The sequence below is a fragment of the Myxine glutinosa genome, chromosome 13 (assembly GCF_964187855.1).
Source record: "Myxine glutinosa chromosome 13, kmMyxGlut1.1, whole genome shotgun sequence".
NCBI lineage: Eukaryota > Metazoa > Chordata > Myxini > Myxiniformes > Myxinidae > Myxine > Myxine glutinosa.
The window spans coordinates 40,348,214-40,370,046 of NC_136273.1; the positions used below are offsets into that span (position 1 = coordinate 40,348,214).

The following is a 21,833-nucleotide window of genomic DNA, read 5'->3' on the forward strand; positions in this document are numbered from 1 at the left end:
TCGTCTCTTGCACACAACATATGTCCACTCTTCTTCTGACCAATACTTCCACCACTTCTCCTGATCTCCCTGATAAAGATATAATAATGGTCATGTGATTAAACATCATATGCGATAAAGATATAATAATGTTGATGTGATTAAACATCATATTTGATAAAGATATAATAGTGGTAATGTGATTAAACATCATACTCTATTTGATAAAGATATAATAATGTTGATGTGATTAAACATCATATTTGATAAAGATATCATAATGGCGATATGATTAAACATCATATTTGATAAAGATTATAATAATAGTGATATAATTACCCACCATATTTGATAAAGATATAATAATGATGATATGATTAAACATTAAACACTATTTGATAAAGATATAATAATGGTGATGTGATTAAACATCATATGCGATAAAGATATCATAATGGCAATGTGATTAAACATCATATTTGATAAAGATTATAATAATAGTGATATAATTATATTTGATAAAGATTATAGTATCTTTGATATAATTACCCACCATATTTGATAAAGATATAATAATGATGATATGATTAAACATTAAACACTATTTGATAAAGATATAATAATGGTGATGTGATTAAACATCATATGCGATAAAGATATCATAATGGCAATGTGATTAAACATCATATTTGATAAAGATTATAATAATAGTGATATAATTATATTTGATAAAGATTATAATATCTTTGATATAATTAAACACCATATTTGATAAAGATTATAATATTTTTGTTATAATTAAACACCATATTTGATAAAGATTATAATAATAGTGATATAATTATATTTGATAAAGATTATAATATTTTTGACATAATTAAACATCATATTTGATAAAGATTATAATAATAGTGATATAATTATATTTGATAAAGATTATAATATTTTTGACATAATTAAACATCATATTTGATAAAGATTATAATATTTTTGATATAATTAAACATCATATTTGATAAAGATTATAATATTTTTGATATAATTAAACACCATATTTGATAAAGATTATAATATTTTTGACATAATTAAACACCATATTTGATAAAGATTATAATATTTTTGATATAATTAAACACCATATTTGATAACGATTATAATATTTTTGACATAATTAAACACCATATTTGATAAAGATTATAATATTTTTGACATAATTAAACATCATATTTGATAAAGATTATAATATTTTTGATATCATTAAACATCATATTTGATAAAGATTATAATATTTTTGACATAATTAAACACCATATTTGATAAAGATTATAATATTTTTGATATAATTAAACACCATATTTGATAAAGATTATAATATTTTTGTTATAATTAAACACCATATTTGATAAAGATTATAATAATAGTGATATAATTATATTTGATAAAGATTATAATATTTTTGACATAATTAAACATCATATTTGATAAAGATTATAATAATAATGATATAATTACCCACCATATTTGATAAAGATATAATAATGATGATATGATTAAACATTAAACACTATTTGATAAAGATATCATAATGGCAATGTGATTAAACATCATATTTGATAAAGATTATAATAATAGTGATATAATTATATTTGATAAAGATTATAATATCTTTGATATAATTAAACACCATATTTGATAAAGATTATAATATTTTTGTTATAATTAAACACCATATTTGATAAAGATTATAATAATAGTGATATAATTATATTTGATAAAGATTATAATATTTTTGACATAATTAAACATCATATTTGATAAAGATTATAATAATAGTGATATAATTATATTTGATAAAGATTATAATATTTTTGACATAATTAAACATCATATTTGATAAAGATTATAATATTTTTGATATAATTAAACATCATATTTGATAAAGATTATAATATTTTTGATATAATTAAACACCATATTTGATAAAGATTATAATATTTTTGACATAATTAAACACCATATTTGATAAAGATTATAATATTTTTGATATAATTAAACACCATATTTGATAACGATTATAATATTTTTGACATAATTAAACACCATATTTGATAAAGATTATAATATTTTTGACATAATTAAACATCATATTTGATAAAGATTATAATATTTTTGATATCATTAAACATCATATTTGATAAAGATTATAATATTTTTGACATAATTAAACACCATATTTGATAAAGATTATAATATTTTTGATATAATTAAACACCATATTTGATAAAGATTATAATATTTTTGTTATAATTAAACACCATATTTGATAAAGATTATAATAATAGTGATATAATTATATTTGATAAAGATTATAATATTTTTGACATAATTAAACATCATATTTGATAAAGATTATAATAATAGTGATATAATTACCCACCATATTTGATAAAGATATAATAATGATGATATGATTAAACATTAAACACTATTTGATAAAGATATCATAATGGCAATGTGATTAAACATCATATTTGATAAAGATTATAATAATAGTGATATAATTATATTTGATAAAGATTATAATATCTTTGATATAATTAAACACCATATTTGATAAAGATTATAATATTTTTGTTATAATTAAACACCATATTTGATAAAGATTATAATAATAGTGATATAATTATATTTGATAAAGATTATAATATTTTTGACATAATTAAACATCATATTTGATAAAGATTATAATAATAGTGATATAATTATATTTGATAAAGATTATAATATTTTTGACATAATTAAACATCATATTTGATAAAGATTATAATATTTTTGATATAATTAAACATCATATTTGATAAAGATTATAATATTTTTGATATAATTAAACACCATATTTGATAAAGATTATAATATTTTTGACATAATTAAACACCATATTTGATAAAGATTATAATATTTTTGATATAATTAAACACCATATTTGATAACGATTATAATATTTTTGACATAATTAAACACCATATTTGATAAAGATTATAATATTTTTGACATAATTAAACATCATATTTGATAAAGATTATAATATTTTTGATATCATTAAACATCATATTTGATAAAGATTATAATATTTTTGACATAATTAAACACCATATTTGATAAAGATTATAATATTTTTGATATAATTAAACACCATATTTGATAAAGATTATAATATTTTTGTTATAATTAAACACCATATTTGATAAAGATTATAATAATAGTGATATAATTATATTTGATAAAGATTATAATATTTTTGACATAATTAAACATCATATTTGATAAAGATTATAATAATAGTGATATAATTATATTTGATAAAGATTATAATATTTTTGACATAATTAAACATCATATTTGATAAAGATTATAATATTTTTGATATAATTAAACATCATATTTGATAAAGATTATAATATTTTGACATAATTAAACACCATATTTGATAAAGATTATAATATTTTTGATATAATTAAACACCATATTTGATAACGATTATAATATTTTTGACATAATTAAACACCATATTTGATAAAGATTATAATATTTTTGACATAATTAAACATCATATTTGATAAAGATTATAATATTTTTGATATCATTAAACATCATATTTGATGAAGATTATAATATTTTTGACATAATTAAACACCATATTTGATAAAGATTATAATATTTTTGATATAATTAAACACCATATTTGATAAAGATTATAATATTTTTGATAGAATTAAACACCATATTTGATAACGATTATAATATTTTTGACATAATTAAACACCATATTTGATAAAGATTATAATATTTTTGACATAATTAAACATCATATTTGATAAAGATTATAATATTTTTGATATCATTAAACATCATATTTGATAAAGATTATAATATTTTTGACATAATTAAACACCATATTTGATAAAGATTATAATATTTTTGATATCATTAAACATCATATTTGATAAAGATTATAATATTTGTGACATAATTAAACACCATATTTGATAAAGATTATAATATTTTTGATATAATTAAACACCATATTTGATAAAGATTATAATATTTTTGACATAATTAAACATCATATTTGATGAAGATTATAATATTTGTGACATAATTATACATCATATTTGATAAAGATTATAATATTTGTGACAGAATTAAACACCATATTTGATAAAGATTATAATATTTTTGATATAATTAAACATCATATTTGATAAAGATTATAATATTTGTGACATAATTAAACACCATATTTGATAAAGATTATAATATTTTTGATATAATTAAACATCATATTTGATAAAGATTATAATGTTTTTGACATAATTAAACATCATATTTGATAAAGATTATAATAATGTTGATATAATTAAACACCATCTATATATACACAAAGAATTAAGTTAAGCACCCCCCCCCCGTTTTTTTACAACCTCGCACATTACAAGTTTGTTGTCGTCAAAACAGTGTAATATACCCATGATATTGCTATATTTTCTGGAGAAGTGATATTATGGTCACATAAAAACATAACAATCATGCCGTTTTCAATATTTTATTCTGAATAATTTAAGGTGAAATTTTTTGGGAATTTTAGGCATATTTTCACCTCAATTTAAGTATGGAGCTATAGGTCCATCACGGACAGTGTGGATGACGTTTATGTTTTCTAACGTACAGTCATTGTTCTGAGAAGACCTCTAGCGATCTTTGCGTCAATAACGTGTGTAGGACCCACGTGATCGGATCACTGACTCAACCCTACGTCTCATAGACCCTGTAAGCCGTCGTATGCGTTGCTGTGGCAGGTTGAACCCCCTCGAGCACGTTTGGGACATGTTGGGACGACAAATTGCGAAGATGGTCCCTCCAATAGCCAATCTGGATGAATTGGAACGTGCATTACATCGGGAATGGAACAACCCGCCCGGCAATGCCGTGTACTTCTGCTAGTATTTGATAAAGATTATAATATTTTTGATATAATTAAACATCATATTTGATAAAGATAGGTATAATAATGGTGATATAATTAAACACCATATTTGATAAAGATTATAATATTTTTGATATAATTAAACATCATATTTGATAAAGATTATAATATTTTTGATATAATTAAACATCATATTTGATAAAGATTATAATATTTTTGATATAATTAAACATCATATTTGATAAAGATAGGTATAATAATGGTGATATAATTAAACACCATATTTGATAAAGATTATAATATTTTTGATATAATTAAACACCATATTTGATAAAGATTATAATATTTTTGATATAATTAAACATCATATTTGATAAAGATAGGTATAATAATGGTGATATAATTACACATCTTTGTTTGTATACTTAGTCGAGGCTCGTGTAAGAGCTCATAGAAGAGTTTTGGTCATTTTGTGATTTATGTTTTGGGACATTTGTGTCTTCCAATCGTTTCCACCACTTTCTTACTCGGTTTGAAAATGTGCTTCACATTCGCAGGCGATGTGACTCCCTCTACTCTACATCCCGGGCGAGATCATCTGGCCGAATTTCCGATAGTCCAATGTGCAAGCGCCATCGCAGCCTCCCTCGTGCAACTGTAACTTTATCCGGGTACACCAGTCCAGAACAAAAGGTCCTACTGGATTTGCAGAGTTTCATCACTTCCCAGCAGGTCCTCAAACACCCCTCAATTTCTATTCATCCTTCTGGTTTACTCATTTATTTTGATGTTTTTCCTGTAATTGCTTTGCCTTATTTATTTTATTACAAACACTTGCTCCCGACAGGAGTGGGCAGGGAGGTGGGGGAGGAAGGCGGTTATGTGTGTACCATGTGGACCAGTTATGTGTGCCTGGGGTTGGCTTAGCGGTTAGGGTGCCGGCTTGGGATCCTAGGATCCTGGGTTGGAATCCCAGTCGATCGCTGAATTAACGCCAGGGGGGTTGACTCAGCCTGTCATCCCCCCGAGGTCGACATAATTGAGCACCAGTTCACTGGTAATTTCCCTGTGTGTCGCCAGAGGTGACCAACAGGGTTGGCGGCAGGAAGAGCATCCGGCCGCAAAACATTGCTTCAAAAAGGGGATCACGGTGCCCGAAAAAGGCCGACCCCCGCTCTGCGGGGAAAAATGGCCTCTAAAGGTGGCTCTTTCATGTGGACAGCGGTGTGTTGATATTTTTCTTATTTAACAGCCACCTTTATCCATACGTTCTTGTGGGGTTGGCCGGGTGAAGCTTGGCCCAAGTCTTTCATAAACCAGCTGGCCAGGCCTGATGTTCAAGTGAGGTTGGGTCAGGAATTTTGAATTTGGCCACGTAGCCGGTGATAGCTCACCTACAGTGTCCTGCAAAAGTATTCACCCACGACCAATAATGTCACATTTAAATGAATTATGTTGAAACAATGTTTCAAAATGAATTTTTTCATTCATAACTGAATAAATTCATAACAAACTGTTATTGTTGAAGGAGGTTACATATCAGGAATACCAGAAAAAATCAAAATGGTACAAATGAAAATGCATTGGTTACAAAAGTATTCAGCCCCTTAGGTCAGTACTTGATGGAAGCACCTTTTGCAGCAATGACTGCCATAAGTCTTTTCACATTTAATGGATATGGAGCAGACATACATATATACAAACACTGGCTCCATTGCATATACAATTAATTATTCCATTATCATCGAACGGAATTGACCGATTCATTTGTAGTTATAATGATTTTAATGAAAAATCCAACTTGGATGACATAGAGGCTGGAGTCAGGATTGGAGGAAGATGTATCAACTCAAGGGATGCTGACAACACTCTGTCACTCTGTTGGCAGAAAGTAAAGAATAATTGAAAACCAAAACCTTGATCTTTTTTACCCCCGTTAATTCACCCCAGAATCACGTTTTTGAAATTCCGACTTCTTTCCTGGAAGTCCTAGCAGTGTCCATCTGTTTTTTTTACCTCTCACCCACCCCCTCTCCCCCCCCCCCCCCTCATTCTCACGCCTCCTCCCCCCAAGCCCTCTCCCTTCCACAGATCTCCCGATGTCCCTGCTCTCTAATGTTGTACTTGTGTGCTTCCCTCTCTCTCCCAATCTTGTCTCCCGCTCCCTTTATCTTATATTTTATGTGTCAGTTTGTCTTTTTGTGATTAATGTTAGCTCTTACATGAGCCTCGATCTTGTATACAAAAAAAAAAAGTGAAGAAGGAAAGTGAAACGCTGGTCTTTATTTAAACTAAAAAAGAACAAAATGTTGTGAGCTGAGAAGAACAAGTGTTAAGATTGGGAGACAATCATGTTGAAATAGTGGCGAGTTTCATCTTCCTGGGTTCGAAGATTGAAGTGAGTGGAGATTGTTAAGTTGAAATTCAATGACGGTTAGCATTGGGGAGCACAAGCTTGGTGTTGGCTTCACGGCTAAGTCGGCTGGCTTAAGATTCTCGGGTCTGAAGTTTGATCCCCTGTCGTGTCGCTTTGTAACTGAGAGTCTAACTCACAGCCAGGAATTACAGGTAATATGGGATGTTCCCTGGATTGCAACGTTTCACTTCAGGAATGTCACAGCACCAGCTAACATAAACTATAAGGTTTCTGCTACCAGGGTTCTTCAGACAACTGGGACCAATATTTGTTTTAAACAGTTTGATCATGGGTCCCATATTGATAGAACTTGCAAGATTACGAGTACACACAGCTGCACCCATGCTGTAAAAGCAACTTGCTTTCCCTTTTATGTTATTTCTGTTGAAAAATCTTTATACTTTTCAATTATCTTTCTCCTTCATTGCGGGTGATTTTTTTTTTTCCTCTACAGTTCATGGACCCATCCAAACATGCAAACATACACCAAGCTGTTATACACCATCCAGAGTACACAAAGCGGTTCACCTCGCATGTGTGCATTACAGCACCTGCTGGAGAAATCAGAGTGGGGAGACAACACACGAGCAGTCAAGTTTTACCTGCGTTGCCAAAGGCAGCAGCACAAGAACATCGTACAGTTTGGAAGGGATGTGGACAAGGCCGGAGGGATGGTGGTGAGTTCCTGCTTCGATGAAGCAAAGAGGAGAGAGGCCACAACGCATCGATCAAAATTTGATCATCTCAATAACACCCTTCCTGCTGAATGCCCTCTTTTGCCCTCACGAGACTCCACCTCAGCCTCCAATATAACATTTCATATCATTTGACAACTATAATAATAATAATAATAATAATAATAATAACAATAACAGCAGCTTTATAACTACGTGCAGTTATGATGGGCCCAAAGCCACCCCACGCTTAACAAATTGGTGCGAAACTTTAAGTATGTCATCGACTAGCCATGAGGATAAAAGTTTGATAAATATAATGCCATTGGTCACCTGGTGTAGCAGCCATATTGGTTTCAAGGAAAATATTTTAAATAAAATTTTCTGAAACCGTTTAACCTAACGATATGCTGTTTAAACTGTTCAGCCTGGGAGACCACATACCTCTGCCAGGCTGAACAGTTTATGTTTTGTATATCACTGATAGGCCAGATCTGTATCTGGACCTGAACCAAAATCGAATTGCTTGTTCTTGTTGTTTCATCAACTCATCCGCCTAGTTTTGTCATTAGTCATCCGCAACTTTTTCGAGATATCGTGCTACATATCGTTTTTGGCACAATCACTCAATGGTGAAGAATCACTTAAAAAGGAAAAAAATTCTCAGATCCGGATCTGGATCTTCACCAAGATCGAATCGATTCATCTTTGTCACACACCAAACCTGTCCACCAAGTTTCGTCAGAATCCATGCACAACTTTTTGAGACTTCGTGCTACATATCGTTTTTTGCCTAATCTCTCAATGGTGAAGAATCATTTACAAAATTCTCGATCCAGATCCGGATCTTCAAAGTCGAATCATTTCGCCCTTGTCCGACACCCAACCTGTCGACCAAATTTCTGCCGAATTCGTCCACAACTTTTTGAGATATCGTGCTGTATATTGTTTTTTGCCCTTTATCCCAATGGTGAAGAATCAATAACGCCAGGGGGGTTGACTCAGCCTGTCATCCTTCCGAGGTCGGCAAATTGAGTACCAGCTTGCTGGGATGAATGATCACGGTGTGCACCCCGATTTAGAATAGGTACACCGTATCCCTGCGCATCGTAAGAGCGTGACCAAGGGTTGGCGTCAGGAAGGGCATCCGGCCATAAAAACATTGCCTCAAACAGGGAACCATGATTGTCATGTGGCCCGCAAGGCTAACCCCCACTCTAGCGGGGAAAATGGCCTTAAAACGATCATTCATTCATTCATTTTCTCCCAATGGTGAAGAATCACTTAAAATTCTCGATCCAGATCCGGATCTTCAACAAAATCACATATTTCCATCCTTGTCACACACACACACACAACTTGTCCACCAAATTTCAGCCGAATCCGTCCACAACTTTGAGATATCCTGTTCACAGACAAACAAACAGACAGGTGTGAAAACATAATCTCTGCCCACCTTGGGTGGCGGAGGTAATCCCATTGTTACATATTTAGGTGAATGTATGTAAATTACCATTCAGGTTGCTTATCCGTGTGTATTATATTAAGGGTTGTTGTGATGGGAGGGTCAGGAGCCCTTCGGAACCAGTGGCCGGAAACGGAAGTGGCCGGAAACGGAAGAAGAAAAGACACGAGGAGAGAAAAGGACGGTTTTTCTTCTTCCTCGCCCCGCGACGACGAGAAGGTGGAATCGACCTTACGCTGCGCGGAAAACGCGCCGTTGCGAAACGTCTGGCGAGAGGAATTACCTGGGCGGTAAATACCTTTTGACACGTCCAGTCACCGTGAGTTCGTGCACGAAACCAAGCGTCCGGGACAGTTTGTCCCGTCTACAAAGACGCGTACGGGTCCGCACGTTGGGCCTCGCTCGCGTCGGAAGCCGCGCTGGGTTTTGCCCCGTCTACAAAGACGCGTACGGGTCCGCACGTTGGGCCTCGCTCGCGTCGGAAGCCGCGCTGGGTTTTTGCCCATCTACAAGGACGCGTAAGGGTCGCACTTGGGACCTCGCGCACGTTGGCCGCCGCGCTGGGTTTTGCCCCGTGGCTTGGCAAGGAGGTGCGCTGCAGCCGCGGCCCCAGTCCGAGACGGCACGTTTAGAGCACGTCCGCCCGGGGCTCGTTCAACCGCCCGTGTGCGGAGAGGAGAGACATTGACCACGGAGGGAGTCAGGAGTGGGGCTCACGCGAGGAATGTATAAGATTAAGATGGCCATCTTAGAGTTTGTGTAGATGAGTTCACATGGTTGTAATATTGATTGTGCATTGTTGATGGTTGTTGATTGCTCAGTGAATATATTATTGATTATTCCGGATCCTTGGTGTGGGGTTTCTTCTTGACCGGAATTCATATTGATTGCGTTACGAAAGCGTATAAACCATATATCTTTCTGGCGGGGTCCCTCCCACGGTCCGGGGGTCACCAAGACCAGGTAGTTACCGGGAGGACCACGTAACAGAATTGGGGGCCCGTCCGGGATCTAAAAGTGTATAAAATAATAAAATAATAATATTTTTGGTAATTAAAATTTATTAATTAATTATTAATTGGTAATATTTTTTTTTGAGAAATTGGGGAAAGTCTTGGGGTGAAGGTTAACAGGTGTTAACGATAGGCACCATGGCGTTTGTGGCACAGAACTTTGGGGTAACCCCGAGTGAGGCACAGTTCCGAGCATTGCTAAAGTCGGATCTCTTGAAATTGGCCAAACATTTTAACTTGGAGGTCCGAACTAATTTGAGGAAGGCAGAGTTGCAGGCCACGGTGATACAATCTATGGTGGGATTAGGAACATGGGACGAGTTAGCCTGGGAGTGGCTACCCGAAGAACCAGAAGACGTGGAGCTCCGGAAACTGGAGTTGCAATTACGGAGCCAGGAACGGATCAAAGAAGAAGAAAGGAAAGCAGAAAAGGAAAGAGCAGAAGAAGAAAGGAAAGCAGAAAAGGAAAGAGCAGAAGAAGAAAGGAAAGCAGAAAAGGAAAGAGCAGAAGAAGAAAGGAAAGCAGAAAAGGAAAGAGCAGAAGAAGAAAGGAAAGCAGAAAAGGAAAGAGCAGAAGAAGAAAGGAAAGCAGAAAAGGAAAGAGCAGAAGAAGAAAGGAAAGCAGAGGAGAGGAGAGAAGAGAAACAAGCAGAGGAAAGGAGAGTGGAAAGAGAACTCCAGGAAAGAAGAGAAAAGGAACAAGCAGAGGAAAGGAGAGCTGCAAGGGACCTCGAAGCAGAGGAGAGAAAAGCGGAAAGGGAATTAAAGGAACGTGACATGCAGCTTCAGCAAGAAATCAAATTCAAGGAGCTGGAGTTAATGAGAGAACGGGGAGAGGCACCACCCTTGCTGACGGGGTCGACACCTAACCAGAAAACCTGGGATGTGGGCAGACATGTGAGGCTGGTTCCACCGTTCAGTGAAAAAGAAGTCGCGAAATTTTTTCCACACTTTGAGAAAGTGGCTCGACAATTAAACTGGCCGGAGGAGGCATGGACCATACTCGTGCAAAGTGTGCTGGTGGGGAAAGCTCAGGAAATTTATTCGGCGCTACCAATGGACCAATGTGCAGATTATGAGGTACTGAAGAAGCACATCCTCAAAGCCTATGAGTTGGTTCCGGAAGCTTACAGGCAAAAAATTCAGGAATGCCAGGAAGAGGGAGAGTGAGACCCATGTGGAGTTTGCCAGAGTGAAAGAAAACATGTTTGATCGGTGGTGTGAGTCAAAAGGAGTCGGGAAAGACTTCGAAACATTGCGGGACTTGATCCTGGTGGAGGAATTCCAGCAGTGTGTCCACGAGGACATCAAAGTGTACCTGCAGGAAAAGAAAGTACCGAAGTTGTGGGACGCAGCCACCATGGCAGATGATTATGCCTTAACCCACCGAATAGGGGTCCACGAACCTAACTCCTCGCCTAGATCTCCGCAGGGGAGGTGGGGAACAGCAGGTGCGGAGAACGACCATACATGGCGGCGGCCTCGAGATGATTATGGGGACAACTATGATACCCCACCGGTTCGAAATCAGAGGGATGCGGGCCCAAGACAAACTTATAGTTCGGGGGGCCCGAGGCAGACCCCGAGTTTTTCCTCCGGGCCTACTTGCGCGTTTTGCAAAAAACCTGGACACTTGATGTCCAGTTGTTACCTCATGAAAAGGGACAACCCAGAGCGGAGTCCGACTATTACAACTCCGAATGCGATGGCTAGCGTAAGAAATCGCCATCAAGAGGGTTACCAACCATTTGTTTCCGAGGGGTTTGTGTCACTGGATGGAGCCTCGACTAACCGGAGACCGGTTAGGATATTGAGAGACACAGGGGCCCATCAATCTTTAATGCTTGAAGGCATTTTGCCATGGTCCGAGGAGACGGCAACGGGGGATAGTGTTCGTTTACAGGGGATCGGGGGCGGTGTTAGTGCTCCCCTTCAGGTCATCCAGTTGGAGTCCGATTTGGTGTCAGGACCGGTCACCGTTGGTTTACAAGCCACGTTTCCTGTAGAGGGTGTATCTGTGGTTCTCGGGAATGATTTGGCCGGGGGTCAAGTTTATGGTAACCTGAGGGTTGAGAAAGAGCCCAGCAGGGAAAATAACACCACACCAGCTCGGGATGGTGACAAAAGTGCCAAGTTATTTGTAGGGGGACTGAACTTCAAAACAGAGGAAGAAGTTCTGACCTCTGTCTTCAACAGATATGGGCCGCTGGTGGAAGTGCGGTTGGTAAGAGACTGGGAAACGCAACAGTCAAGAGGGTTCGGCTTTGTCACGTTTGCCAGCACAAAAGACGCCAGAGAGGCAGAGAAGAATTGGAATGGCAAGGATTTGGAGGGTCGGACCATAACAGTAGGGAAGGCATTTCGTAGGCGTCGAGAGGTCTACAGGAGAGGACAACTGGGCGGTAGTTTTGGTGGTGGCCGCAGTCAATATTATTATGGAGGCTCCCTGAGTTACGGCCGCTCCCGAAGGAAGAATTGGCAAAGTAGTGGCCGAGAAGAAGACCGGTATTCAGGGGACTACAGGGACCAGTGGTCCCACCCTAATTATTAGGGACGTTCTGAGAAGTTGAAGCACTGAAGGCGGCGGAGCCGCCGAGCCAAGATTCCTACACGAATTAACCGTGAACGCCGTTCCTAAAGGCGCCCATGTAGAGAACTTTCCTGCACGGACTAACCGTGAACTCCACGTTCCTCAAGGCGCCCATGTAGAGAACTTTCCTGCACGGACTAACCGTGAACTCCGCGTTCCTAAAGGCATCCATGTAGTGAATACTCGGCTTGGCCTCCCGGAAAAGTGCTATCGAGTGGCTTAACTGGCTTTATTTTTAAGTGATAACTGTGCCCGGGGGGAATTGATAATGTGGGGGGGTTGAGTGATCTGGTTTGTTTCTCCAAATTGGCCGGCAAAGAAAGTTTTCGCTGGGTTCAAACTTTCTTTCTTGAAGGGGGGGAGTGTTACATATTTAGGTGAATGTATGTAAATTACCATTCAGGTTGCTTATCCGTGTGTATTATATTAAGGGTTGTTGTGATGGGAGGGTCAGGAGCCCTTCGGAACCAGTGGCCGGAAACGGAAGTGGCCGGAAACGGAAGAAGAAAAGACACGAGGAGAGAAAAGGACGGTTTTTCTTCTTCCTCGCCCCGCGACGACGAGAAGGTGGAATCGACCTTACGCTGCGCGGAAAACGCGCCGTTGCGAAACGTCTGGCGAGAGGAATTACCTGGGCGGTAAATACCTTTTGACACGTCCAGTCACCGTGAGTTCGTGCACGAAACCAAGCGTCCGGGACAGTTTGTCCCGTCTACAAAGACGCGTACGGGTCCGCACGTTGGGCCTCGCTCGCGTCGGAAGCCGCGCTGGGTTTTGCCCCGTCTACAAAGACGCGTACGGGTCCGCACGTTGGGCCTCGCTCGCGTCGGAAGCCGCGCTGGGTTTTTGCCCATCTACAAGGACGCGTAAGGGTCGCACTTGGGACCTCGCGCACGTTGGCCGCCGCGCTGGGTTTTGCCCCGTGGCTTGGCAAGGAGGTGCGCTGCAGCCGCGGCCCCAGTCCGAGACGGCACGTTTAGAGCACGTCCGCCCGGGGCTCGTTCAACCGCCCGTGTGCGGAGAGGAGAGACATTGACCACGGAGGGAGTCAGGAGTGGGGCTCACGTGAGGAATGTATAAGATTAAGATGGCCATCTTAGAGTTTGTGTAGATGAGTTCACATGGTTGTAATATTGATTGTGCATTGTTGATGGTTGTTGATTGCTCAGTGAATATATTATTGATTATTCCGGATCCTTGGTGTGGGGTTTCTTCTTGACCGGAATTCATATTGATTGCGTTACGAAAGCGTATAAACCATATATCTTTCTGGCGGGGTCCCTCCCACGGTCCGGGGGTCACCAAGACCAGGTAGTTACCGGGAGGACCACGTAACACCATGAACAACAATCACGTGTTTATTTTTGTTGGCCAAAACACTGTGTGTATATTGTAAGGCGGAAACTCTTCCACTCGAGAGAAGCTGTTGGATAGCCGCTGCACATCCTTAGAATGTGGACAACTAAGACGCGGCCATCGGCAAAGCATCGATTTTCTAAGATGGAGTGTGATTTGCAGGTTTGTCATAAAAGAGTACGCAATATATAAATTGATGATTTCTCCACAAGCTGCTCAATCCAAGCAACTTTTGATTAAATATTTTGATTCCTTAAGTTGATCACAGCTGGGAAAAAGATTATTGTAATTATTACAATTATTGTTTCCAGAATACATGTGGAAAAAAAAAAAAAAAAAAAAAAAAAAATGAAGCATGTGAATCCAGAATACATGTGAATGAAGAGCCTTTTATAATTCAATTGAATTCACATTTGTCATTACCTTTGCGTACATGAAGTACCGTGTGATTTCCTTCACTGTGCAGAACCTCATGTGCATTCCTTGTGTGTTTCAGGATACCGTTCCGATACATCTCAAAAAAGCGTTCCAGGATGACTTTGGGAGGATTTTTGAGCAATACAACAATCTTTTGGTTGGTTTGTCTGTCAAACTGTGACCTTTAATGACCTTATAATGACCTATAATGACCCATGCAGTGATATGTGATGGTGAGAGATAAATTGAGTGAGAATTAAATAATCATGGGATATTTTGATAACAGCAGGTAGACTCAGGTCATCTTTCAAGGTGGTGGTCCACTGACATGTCTAGTCAACTTCCATCCCCGCTTAAGATTTGTTACTGACATTTAAGGGCATTTGATACAAACTCTTCATCACTTTTACCTCATTATTTTTGAGAGAAACCCATATATTTGACAGATGACTTGAGAAGTTTCCCCGAAAAATGGTACTCGTACTGTCAATCAATCATTCAAAGGGATGTATTTTGTGGACGCTTTGCATCAAAGTACGATTTAGATTATTGAACGTTAGTAAACAATTTATGTTGGAAAGATTATTTGGTACTGCTTCCAAAATCTAAATGTTATTTAACTCCATGTTATTCAGAAAATGTATTCGGACAGTTGAGTTGGTAGTTTCCTGACTACTAAGGAGAGGCGTAGGTTGATGTCATGTTAATTTGATTCCGTTATCACCTGCTGCACATAGTTTCACCACATGCAGTGCCTATAGAAAGTCTACACCCCCTTTCAAAAATTTCACCCCTATTCCCTATTTTCACCCCTATTCCTAATAGCCTGGAAATAAATTGCATTTAATCACTTCAATAATCACTTCAATCAAACCTTTTTTCCACCGTTATTTACACATCGTAACCCACAACTTTCAAGTGAAAAACAAATTCTACAAATTTCAGAAAATTAATTAAAAATACAAAACTAGAATGTCTTTGTTGGATAAGTGTCCACACCCCTAAGTTAATACTTGGTGGAAGCACCTTTGACTGCAGTTACAGCTGTGAGTCTGTTGGGATAGGTCTATACCAACTTTGCACACCTTGATTGGGCAATATTTGCCCATTCTTCCGTACAAAACTGTTCTAACTCAGTCAAGTTGCGTGAGAAGCGTTGATGGACAGCAATCTTCAAATCAGGCCACAGATTTTCGATTGGATTTAGGTCCGGGCTCTGAATGGGCCACTCAAGGTCATTTATCATTTTGTTCCTCAACCACTCCAGTGTAGCTTTGGCTGTGTGCTTCGGGTCGTTGTCATGCTGAAAGGTGAACTTCCGTCCCAATTTTCAGCTTTCTTACAGAGGGCTTCAGGTTTTCCTCTCGGATTTTTCTGTATTTTGCTCCATCCATTTTCCCTTCTATCCAGACAAGTGCCCCAGTCCCTGCTGATGAAAAACATCCCCATAACATGATGCTGCCACCACCATGCTTCAAAGTAGGGATGGTGTTATTTGGATGAAGTGCTGTGCTGGGTTTGCACCTAACATAACGTTTTGCAATTAGGCCAAAACGTTCCATCGTGGTTTCGTCAGATCACAAAACTTTTGCCACATGGCTTCAAAATCTCCAGAGTGATTTTTTTTGCATACCTCAAATGGAACTCAAGGTGGGCTTTTTGTGTAATGTCTTCCTTCTTGCCACTGTACCGTACAGGCCAGACATATGGAGTGCTTGGGATATTGTCACATGCACAAAGTGACCAGTCTTTGTCATAAAGGCCCGTAGCTCTTTCAAAGTTGCCATTGGCCTCTTGGTGGCCTCTCTGATCAGTATCCTCCTTGCTTGATCATCAGTTTGGAGGGATGTCCTGATCTAGGCAGTGTCTTGGTGGTACCATACACCTTCCACTTCTTAATGATTGTCTGTGCTCCAAGGGATATTCATGGCCATTGAAATATTTTTATACCCATCCCCTGATCTGTCCCTTTCCACAACATTATCCTGGAGGTCTTTTGAAAGCTTCTTGGTACTCATGGTTGAGTCTTTGCTGTGACTGAGTCCTACAGGAACAGCTGATTTTATTCTGAAATAATCAGAATCATAACAATTTAACACAGGTAGAGGCCAATTAACATGGTGTGTGATTTTGAAGGTGATTGGCTACACCTGAGGTAATTTACAATTGCTATTATAAGGGGGTGGACATTTATCTAACCAAGATATTCTAGTTTTTGTATTTTTAATGAATTTTCTGAAATTTGTAGAATTCGATTTTCCTTTGGAAGTTGTGGATTATGATGTGTCAATAAAGAGGGGAAAAAGTGTGGTTTAATGCATTTTTATTCCAGGCTATAAGGCAACAAAAGGTGAAAATTTTGAAAAGGGGTGTAGACTTTCTATAAGTACTTTATGTATGTGTGTGTGTATGTACATCCCAATGCTCAGTGCTCTTGCAACTGCTCCTCAATGGTGTAGTGGAGATGGAGTGGAGATGCAGCACTCACCAGCCAGCCAACTTAGCCCTGTTTGGTGAAAACGACTTTGTGTAAATTTAGGTCATTGTATATGCGATGTATCAACGTTATCACACCCTTTGTCGTGCAGTCTCTATCAAATCAGCGTCTGACAAGTATGGAGCAACTTGCATGGTTTTCCAGCCGAGCGGAACATCTCATCTCGTGGCTCGAGGAGAAGGAAAAACAGGAAGTGAACTATGACTGGAGTCAAAGCAACATTCGTCATAAAAGGGATGCCTATTTGGTCAGTACAACCATTAAAAATACACTATTGTCCCCTGCATTGAAACTTATCCATACTTGTTACCGCTATCAATTTAAAACTTTGGTTTTTCATCTACTTCTGTTTTCATCATAAATATATTCCCATTCATTAGTCTCGCCACAAAGGGGGTGCTTTAAAAATTGCTTTAAAATTGTTTTCTTTGCAACCGCTTGTCTGATCGATGCAAAACCTTAAACATAGGAGGGATTACCCATGAAGAATATTTTATTGCTAACTCTGACGTCATAGATCACATGGTATGCACATCGTATTCTCCAAAACTGCTCAATAAAAAATGAAACTTGGCATATGTCATCAACTCCCCATGGGGTATATAGATAGGGTGATATGATGATGTCATCGGCAAAGTGTTATTCCATCATATACAGTAATTAGTTGAATTGAAATCGTTATCCGAAAAATCGAAACTTCATATATCTGATATATGACCCAAGATGAGTGGATAATTAAATGTATGACATACATAACCTCCCATACCAAGAAACGATGTGACATAATAAGGTGCATGAATGACATGGGTATATGGACTATAACAGCATAAAAGGGACATTAGGCCCCTTTATATGGTATGTCCCATGTGGCAAACTATAGAAAAGAAGGGACATTCCATGGCTTGTGGAAAATTTCAGACAATAGAAAATAAGGGACATTCAAAAAAATCTCGTGTGCATGCTGGACTACCCTTGTGTTCTTAGGAGGAACCAAGTAATGCTCCAGAAAAGTTTATATAAAGGGGTGCCAATTTGATTCATACAGCTGGATGAAGAAGTAAATGTATTTTCAATCCAGTTGCAGTCACTTGGTTTCAAAGGGACCGCTTGATTCATTAAGCGGCATGAATAAATTTCCACTTCGCGGTCCCTTTGAAAGCAAGAGACTGTAACTGGATTGAAGGGTACCACTTTGCGGTCCTTCATTCTTCTTTAAAACAATTAAATGCCATACTTGATATTAGTTTTCTATTCTATTGCAGAAGTAGGTGTACATTTACAATTCATCAATCATCTCTAATTATCATCAGTATTCATCATGTACATATCACGTTTGTTCAATATGTCTGCAATGTCAACACCTGCAAGTTTATGTAATGTGAAATTATGGTCCAAAAGGGATTGGCAAAATAGGCTGCACTGCACATGTGTACAATTCTTTCATCTAATCCAATTGTTGCCTATAATGTGTGCACACATAGTGCTTGTCCAATGCTTGTCCCAAAGAATACATCACACCCAACATGTCTGCAATTGGTTGGTACATAATACATACTAACTTCAAAAAAAAATTTAAACAAAATTAATCACACACATGCACATTAGCTCATGTGTTTTCACAAAATCTGTACACAAAAAACTTTACGTACTGACGGGTTTTAACCTATATATGTAGGGCGCCCCTTTATATGAACTTTTCTAGAGCATTACTTGGTTCCTCCTAAGAACACAAGGGTAGTACAGAATGCACAGGAGAGGCGATTTTCACGGTGTAGCCCTTAGGGAAAAGCCGTCTAGAGCAGTGTTTGTCTGTCCGTATGTATGTATGTATGTATGTATGTATGTCCCCTCAAATGTACACCAATCAGAGCTGAGAATCTGGTCACATGACAGGGGTGATGTGATGTCATTACGACGGCTGACCGACACACCGCCATTTTGATTCCTATGCCGTTCATGCCGGACATATCGTTGAACCTGTCATGTATCACAGACTGCATGCTCTACTGTTGGGGTCTCTCCTCAAAGGAAGGATGACAAGACCTTTGTCATCACTGGATTTTTCCTGGAGTCATACATACGGAAAGAAAACGCAATTGCAAAGCTGCAAGCAAAAATCTCTGAATCTCACTCAATACAGCACCAAATGTATACACGAAATGTTCATCATGCAGGGCAGTGGAAAAGGCTGAAAATAACTTTGATAGTGTTGACTAATGCTTCAGTCACATTTGGCTCGGCGGCCGTAGGGTCTAAAAAATCTACGGCCACTAGCAATTATAGGGCGGCCGCAGTATTTCCACGGTCACACAATGTAGCAGTCACATATGTTTTTATTTTTCGGGTAGCCGCACAGGGTATTTAGAAATTGTGGAGACCGAAAACGTGGGGGTGCCGTACGGTCTTTGATTTGATGTCGCACGGTGACCTTAGGGCGTCCCTGCGGCGGCCATATAATTTTCAAGGCAGACGCAAGGTAGCCTCAAGGTGCCCGCAAGGTGACCGCAGGAGGGCCCTAAGGCGAACGTGTGGCCAGACGGACGGTAACGAGTGGGTATATATACCAGTTCTGTTTCATATGTATATCATATCTCATATCGTCATGGCTACGGCATGCTACGGCCACCCTAGAAATGAAAAAAGTTATAACTCCGCGCTATAATTCCACGGCGACCCCTACGGCCTGTAAAAGATAGCCATACGCCCTAGGGCCACCCTGAGGCCACCTCAGAAACTCTGCGGCCGCCGCACGTTTCTGTCAATTTAGGGGGGGTACGGCCGCCGTATCCTAGCCATAGATCAAATGTGACTCATGCTTAACTGACCAACATATAGAATAAACCAGTGTCTCAATGCAATCTCTTCACTTCCATGGTGACAGACAGCTTAGAGACTTAGAGTACTTCAAAATAATTTAATACTTACATTATTTGCTAACTGCCTGGTGTTGGCTTAGCGGTTAGGGCGCAGGCTTGGGATCCTAGGATCCTGAGTTTGAATCCCGGTCGATCGCTGAATTAATGCCGGGGGGGGTTGACTCAGCCTGTCATCCTTCCGAGGTTGGCAAATTGAGTACCAGCTTGCCAGGGTGAATGATCCTGGTGTGTACCCCGATTTAGAATGGGTACACCGTATCCCTGCGCATCGTAAGAGGCATCTAAGGGTTGGCATCAGGAAGGGCATCCGGCCATAAAAACATTGCCTCAAACAGGGAACCATGATTGTCATGGGGCCCGCAAGGCTAACACCCACTCTAGTGGGGAAAAATGGCCTTAAAACGATCATTCATTATTTGCTAACTGGTATCTCCACTCGGAGGTCATGCTATCGTCTTCAACTAAAGTATCAAACAATCCCAGCTGCGCTGATGTTAGACTTTCGGTCTTGTTAATATTTCCCTTCAATTCTGGCTTCCAGACCGTCAATCAATGCAGCCGTTCAAGAGATAGAAGCTTTTTAAGATTTTCGTTCAATTATTTATTGCGTTCAAACCATGTGACTTATCGCAACCTCCCAAATAACGTTTTAACTTCCGCACATGGGGAGCATTTGTATATTTGTATAAAGTTTCCACTCGATATCTTTAAAAATGAGGGAGGAGATAAGTTTGAAAGTTTCTGCTTAAAAACGTCATAACTCTGAAACCATGTGATGTATGACGTCATCACCCCGGAACCTTTCGTTCATCATGGGTAGGCGATTATGCATGCAAAGTTTGGGCTCGATCTGTTCAGTCATTGCAGAGAAAAGGGGGTTTTAGTGTTTTTCACGAAAAACAATATGGCGGCCAAACTATGTGACGTATGACATCAAAATTATTTTGGCCCTAATTTTTTTTTCAATTAGGTCATGGACAAAAAATATCGTATTCGTGGCAACAAGGATTGTGTTTGTCGAATTCTAACCTCGTAATGTTAGCACTTTTAATATCTATATGATAATAGCGTAAGGACTCGACTTTGTTATCCCTTTTACGCTGCACCCAGTGACCCGATGCCCACGGCACTAATGGATTTACGATCTACGAACCGCGCTCTTTGTTTATCACGTACAGCCATACTCGAAAAATCTGAATTAGCCGACGTTGGGGCCCAAAAGCATCCGATTAACTGCCGATACGACGCCATCTTACGACGCCATCGTATTGGCGTCTGCTGGGTGAAGGCGAAGCAAGCCGTCCGCTGATTGGACAGTCGAAGGCGACAGCAAGCCGTCCACTGAGTGGACAATCCCAGAGTGGTGCTATGCCGATTCCTATTACGAATCCATTCATTTTTCAAAAGTATATCGTAGCGTTGTCATTTAAGTAGATTGCAATAAATACGTTGTTCATATACGCACTCTTCATTCTCATCTTTCTTCCTAACTCTTACTCGGACAAGCAAATCCCCTATGCCATCCATAATGGTACACTCTATCCATACACCACATCCTCCCTTCCG

General features: G+C 38.4%; 1 protein-coding gene across 1 annotated transcript in view; it reads left to right on the forward strand.

The window, feature by feature from the left end:
• The window catches only part of LOC137438348 (uncharacterized), a 160,729-nt gene that overhangs the window by 43,730 nt on the left and 95,166 nt on the right, over positions 1-21,833 (forward strand). The window contains exons 2-5 of the mRNA XM_078767358.1: positions 5,521-5,695; positions 7,928-8,056; positions 14,974-15,051; positions 17,483-17,638. Coding sequence (XP_078623484.1) covers positions 5,521-5,695; positions 7,928-8,056; positions 14,974-15,051; positions 17,483-17,638 — 538 coding nt within the window. The remainder of the gene's footprint in view (positions 1-5,520; positions 5,696-7,927; positions 8,057-14,973; positions 15,052-17,482; positions 17,639-21,833) is intronic.